Genomic DNA, 4,831 nt, shown 5'->3' with positions numbered 1-4,831 from the left:
TATTTTATATATTAATATATTTATTTTTTATATATATTATGTAATTTTTATTTTTTTATTTATTAATATCTTTTTTATTTAAATTTTTCATATATTTAATAATTATAAATTTATATTTCTAACATTATTTTATGTATTTATTTATTATCCTAAAGGTAAAAATTATTTTTTATATATAAAATATCCTGGTATTACTGAAAATATTATTAATAACCAATAACAATTTTAAATAATTTTCATTTTTTAAGATATTTCACCACAATCATTTTCAAACATAAAACTGAGATATATTATATTAATGCTTAAATTAGTAAATAAAAAAACATCTTATAATTTTAGATTAATAAATAATTATAAATCTATATGAGCTTATTTTTCATTAATTATTATATATAAAAAATATAATAAAATAAAATTATTTAATAATATTAAAAAATCACATAAGTATTTTATTGAATTCGCAATATCTATCATTGTTTTACATTTAGTATTTATTAAATTCTAATCATAGAATTATAAATAATATTATAATCCTAATAAAAATAAACTCTTAATAATTAAAATTAATGATTCTTTAATATAATTCATAAATTAATATAAAATAAATATATATATATAAATATAAATATATATAAATATAAATTTATCTATATTTATATATTAATATATATTTATATATATTAATTTATTAATATATATACATTTATTAAAATATAATACATTTATTTCATTTTTTTTCATTATTTTTTTTATTTATATAAATTAAAATAAAACATCATTAATCTATATTTTTACTTTTTTTATTTTAATTATTTTTATAATAAATTGTATAAAAATTTAATTATAATCTATAAAATATAAATTTATACTATTTTGTTTTTTTTTATATATCTTTAATTTTTATTTTATATATTACTTAATCATTTAATAAATAAATAATATTCTTTTTTTATTATTTTTTTTTACTATAATATTTATAAATAAAATACTGTATAAATAAATTATTTTGAAAAGTAATATATAAATTTTAATTTATATGTTTTATATTTTATAAATATATATAATTATAAATATTTTTATTTCTTTATATAATAATTCAAATGTTTTTTTTTTATTTAAAAAATTAAATAAAAATATTTTATAAGTAATAATACAAAAATAAATATTATATATAGAAATTCTTTTATATTATTTTTTTCAATTTAAAGGAAAAGGTTAACTAAATTATTCAAAATTATTATTAAAAGAATCTGAATTTTTCATTTAATAAAATTAATTTTAATTAAAACTATTAATATTTCCTTAATTATGTTAAAATATTTTATTAATATCTGAATTAGTTTAATTAAAAGCACTTCCTTAAGTTTGTTAAAATGTTTTAGTATCAGAATTATTTTATTGATCTTAACCATTTATTAAATTATTCACTTATTACTATTATTATTATACATAATTAGCTATTTATTCAAAATTTAATCCTTTTTATTATTAATCATTAAACTCAGATTAAATATCAAGAATTTTACTCGAAATATTATTTTATTATTATTAAATATCTTAAAAATCAACTTCTTCTTATTAAATAATTCTAACAAACTCAGTAACCTTTGAAAACCTATTAATAATATCTTAAGCGACAACATTTTTTAATTCATTTAATTATTTAGCGAATCTATCTACATTAAATAAGGATCCATTATTACTTATTTAGGTTAATATAACTTATGAAATATCACAAATTTTTGAAAGATTATTTTTTTAAAGTTAATTTACATATTAATAGAGTTTCGAAAGTTATGTTTTGTGTTACATATCATATAATTCTTTTATTAATTAGACATTACTTTGGGTATTTTAATAGGAAATTTCTTACTTTTAAGGAAATGCTTAAGGGATATATTATTATTGGATTGTTTTGAATGAAATTATTTAGTTTTTAAATTACTTATAGCGGTCAATAAATACTTTATAATGTTAGTCTATATGTTAAGAAAGCTCTATTTTTAAATCTTCTAAGAGATTTGCTAATTCTAGTTTACTATGTTCGATACTTTTGAAAATTTTCTGTTTTTCTTTTTCTACTCTTTCACGGAAATTATATAAATTCTTTTTTAATTATTTTTTTAGATTTTTTTTTTTTTTAGTTTTTTTTTTTTTTTACTTTTTCTTCTTCACTTAATAAAAATATAGTGTATTAAGGGAAATTGTCTTGATCATATGCAAAAATGTCGGAAGGAATATGTATTTTGTTTATTACTTAAGGATTATTATTTATATTTATATTATTTTATTAGATGTTTATTTATTCTTAATATTTTTTTTGACTATATTAACTGTAATTATCTTTCGTTCTTATAATTTTATATATATATAGATATATATATATATATATATATATAATATATATATATATATATACTTTTATTATTTTACCTTTATATATAATCGCTTTATTTTTCACATGAACTCATTCTTTTGAAATTATTATTATAAGTATTAATTTTTTGATTACTTTCGAAAGGATTTTTTCTTTCTAAGCTGCTGTTTTTTAATTAAGGGTTTCTGTTATTATATATAAAATTATTATTTTAATTTTTTTGGCAAGTTTTATTAATATCATTTTCTATGGTTAGATTATTAAAGGAATTTTTTGTAGATTGTTCGTAATTATTTGGTTTAAAATTATTACTTTAGAAAGATTATTAAGATAAAATAATTGCTTCTTGATTTTTGTTTTAATATTGTTTAATATTTTGTATGAAACAATTATTTTCGTTTTCTTGATTGTTTTGAGGAACTTTGTTTATATATGGGTTAAGATTTTTTAAATCATATTTTTTTATTTCGAACTCTTTTTCATTTAAATTTTAGTTTTTGGCCTAATATATGTTTTAAGAATAAAAATCATTTTTATGTTTTTCAATCATTTTTTTTATTTATTTAAATTTAAATTTTTATCTATATATATTATGTATTTGTTAAATTTTTATTTTTTAATATATATTATATTTAAATAAAAAGCAGTAACTTTTATATTTTCTAATAAAAACTTTGAATAAAAATAGAAAAACAAAACAAAAAAATAATATATTTATTCATTTTTATATATATTTATATATATTGAATTGTTTCAACAACAACCAAAAGATTTTTTTGTCTAAATATTATTTTTTTATTGTAATTAGAAATTATTAACTATAGAATTATCTGTTTCATTTCCTACTTTAATACCGTTAGACTAAATTTTAATATAAAATAATATTTTTAAAAATATATAAAATATAATAAAAAAAACAACTTCTTAATTTGGATTAATAACTCCAGTATTAATTTTATCGAAAATCATTTTTGCATTTTAATGAAATGCTTCTTCAATATTTTATGATGTTTTAGCACTTGCTTCTAAAAATAATAAATTATTTTCTTTTGCGAAATTCTATGCTTCTTCGACACTAACTTATCTCCTATATATAAAATAAAAATATATAAATAAATATATATATAAATAAATTTAATTTTTTATATATATATTTTATTTATATAAATATAATATATCAATAATATTTTAATTATTTTATAATTACTAATCTTCCAAATCACATTTATTTCCTATTAAAACAAAACTTAAATGAGGATTACCATTTTGTTTAGCTTCTTCTAGCCATCTTCCTATATTTTAGAAACTATCTTTTCTATATATTTAAAAAAATTTATTTTTATTTAATTTGTGTATGTGTGTTTTTTTTTGTATTATTGCCTTGTTATATCAAAAACTAATAAAGCACCAGCTGCTGATCTATAATAAGATCTTGTAATAGATCTAAAACATTCTTAACCAGCCTTTTTTTTATTTTATTTAATTAGATTTTATTAATCAGTATTTTTTATAAAAGTTAATATTTTTAATTACAGTATCCCATATTTAAATTTTTATGTTCTTATTTTAAACATTTATCATTCTAGCCCCAAATTCAACTCCTATGGTAACATCATGCTTTTCTTTGAATTTTTTATCAATAAATTATGACAATACACAACTTTTACCAACACCTTTTTTATTTTTTAAATTTCTTTTTTTGATAAATTTCTATTTAAAAACCTGTATCACCAATTATAATATATTTAAATAAATAAGAATAAGACATTTTTTTTTATTTATTTTTTTTCTTTTTTTTTTTAATTTTTTTTATTTTTTTTATATGTATGTTTTATATATTAATTTTGAATAATTTATTTTTAATAAGAAATATATTTTTTTGATAAAAAAATAACAAGAAATTTTTTATTTGCTTTAATAAAAATATAATTTAATTTCTGATAAAAATATATAACATTTAAATATAAAAATTAAATAAAGGAATTTATATTTAATTTTATTATAATTATTTATAAAATGAATACATGAAAAATATATCTTATATGTTTTAATTAAGTTTTTTATTTTTATAAATTAATAAATATTAAACAAATTATTGTATCTTTACTATCATTAAAAACACAATATTGAAATCAAATCAATGTAAATTTATTTATAATTATATTAAATAATAAATATTGAGATTAAAATAAAAACTTCATATAAAATTTTATTAAAGATATATTCTATATTATTTATTATATATTTATAAATGATTTATATTTAAATAAAAAAGATTATTTTATAAAAAAAAGAAATTAACATTAAAGAACTATTTATAACAATAAGAAATATTATAAAAATTAAAAGTTTATTATTATGATGAAAAAAATATATATATATAAAATATTTAATTTTAATTTAAATAATTATAATAATTAGTTAAAAATAATAATAAAAATAAAAAAAGTATAT

At 13.4% G+C, this 4,831-nt stretch overlaps 1 protein-coding gene across 1 annotated transcript, besides 15 other annotated features; it reads right to left on the bottom strand. All coding sequences in view use genetic code 6, as the record gives it.

Annotated features, from left to right (window-relative positions):
* Nucleotides 1-2: 2 nt before the first annotated feature.
* Nucleotides 3-74: a microsatellite.
* A 502-nt stretch (nucleotides 75-576) lies between these two features.
* Nucleotides 577-643: a microsatellite.
* Nucleotides 602-643: a microsatellite.
* Nucleotides 605-699: a microsatellite.
* Nucleotides 606-699: a microsatellite.
* Nucleotides 608-679: a microsatellite.
* Nucleotides 669-727: a microsatellite.
* A 135-nt stretch (nucleotides 728-862) lies between these two features.
* Nucleotides 863-914: a microsatellite.
* Nucleotides 915-2,118: 1,204 nt separating this feature from the next.
* Nucleotides 2,119-2,166: a microsatellite.
* A 195-nt stretch (nucleotides 2,167-2,361) lies between these two features.
* Nucleotides 2,362-2,418: a microsatellite.
* Nucleotides 2,419-3,130: 712 nt separating this feature from the next.
* Nucleotides 3,131-4,050, bottom strand: IMG5_113260 (rab2 gtpase, putative; the record flags this gene model as incomplete). The annotated part of the gene is made up of 5 exons (XM_004034749.1): nucleotides 3,131-3,238; nucleotides 3,299-3,464; nucleotides 3,585-3,692; nucleotides 3,758-3,840; nucleotides 3,911-4,050. Coding segments are annotated over 5 exons (603 nt in total), but the record flags the coding sequence as incomplete, so codon positions are not given.
* Nucleotides 3,467-3,502: a microsatellite.
* A 93-nt stretch (nucleotides 4,051-4,143) lies between the features above and the next one.
* Nucleotides 4,144-4,197: a microsatellite.
* Nucleotides 4,145-4,197: a microsatellite.
* Nucleotides 4,146-4,199: a microsatellite.
* Nucleotides 4,200-4,633: 434 nt separating this feature from the next.
* Nucleotides 4,634-4,672: a microsatellite.
* Nucleotides 4,673-4,831: the final 159 nt, after the last annotated feature.

Source organism: Ichthyophthirius multifiliis, assembly GCF_000220395.1.
Source record: "Ichthyophthirius multifiliis unplaced genomic scaffold scaff_1120509250922, whole genome shotgun sequence".
NCBI classification, from domain to species: Eukaryota; Ciliophora; class Oligohymenophorea; order Hymenostomatida; genus Ichthyophthirius; species Ichthyophthirius multifiliis.
This window is presented reverse-complemented; position numbering and strand designations above follow the sequence as displayed.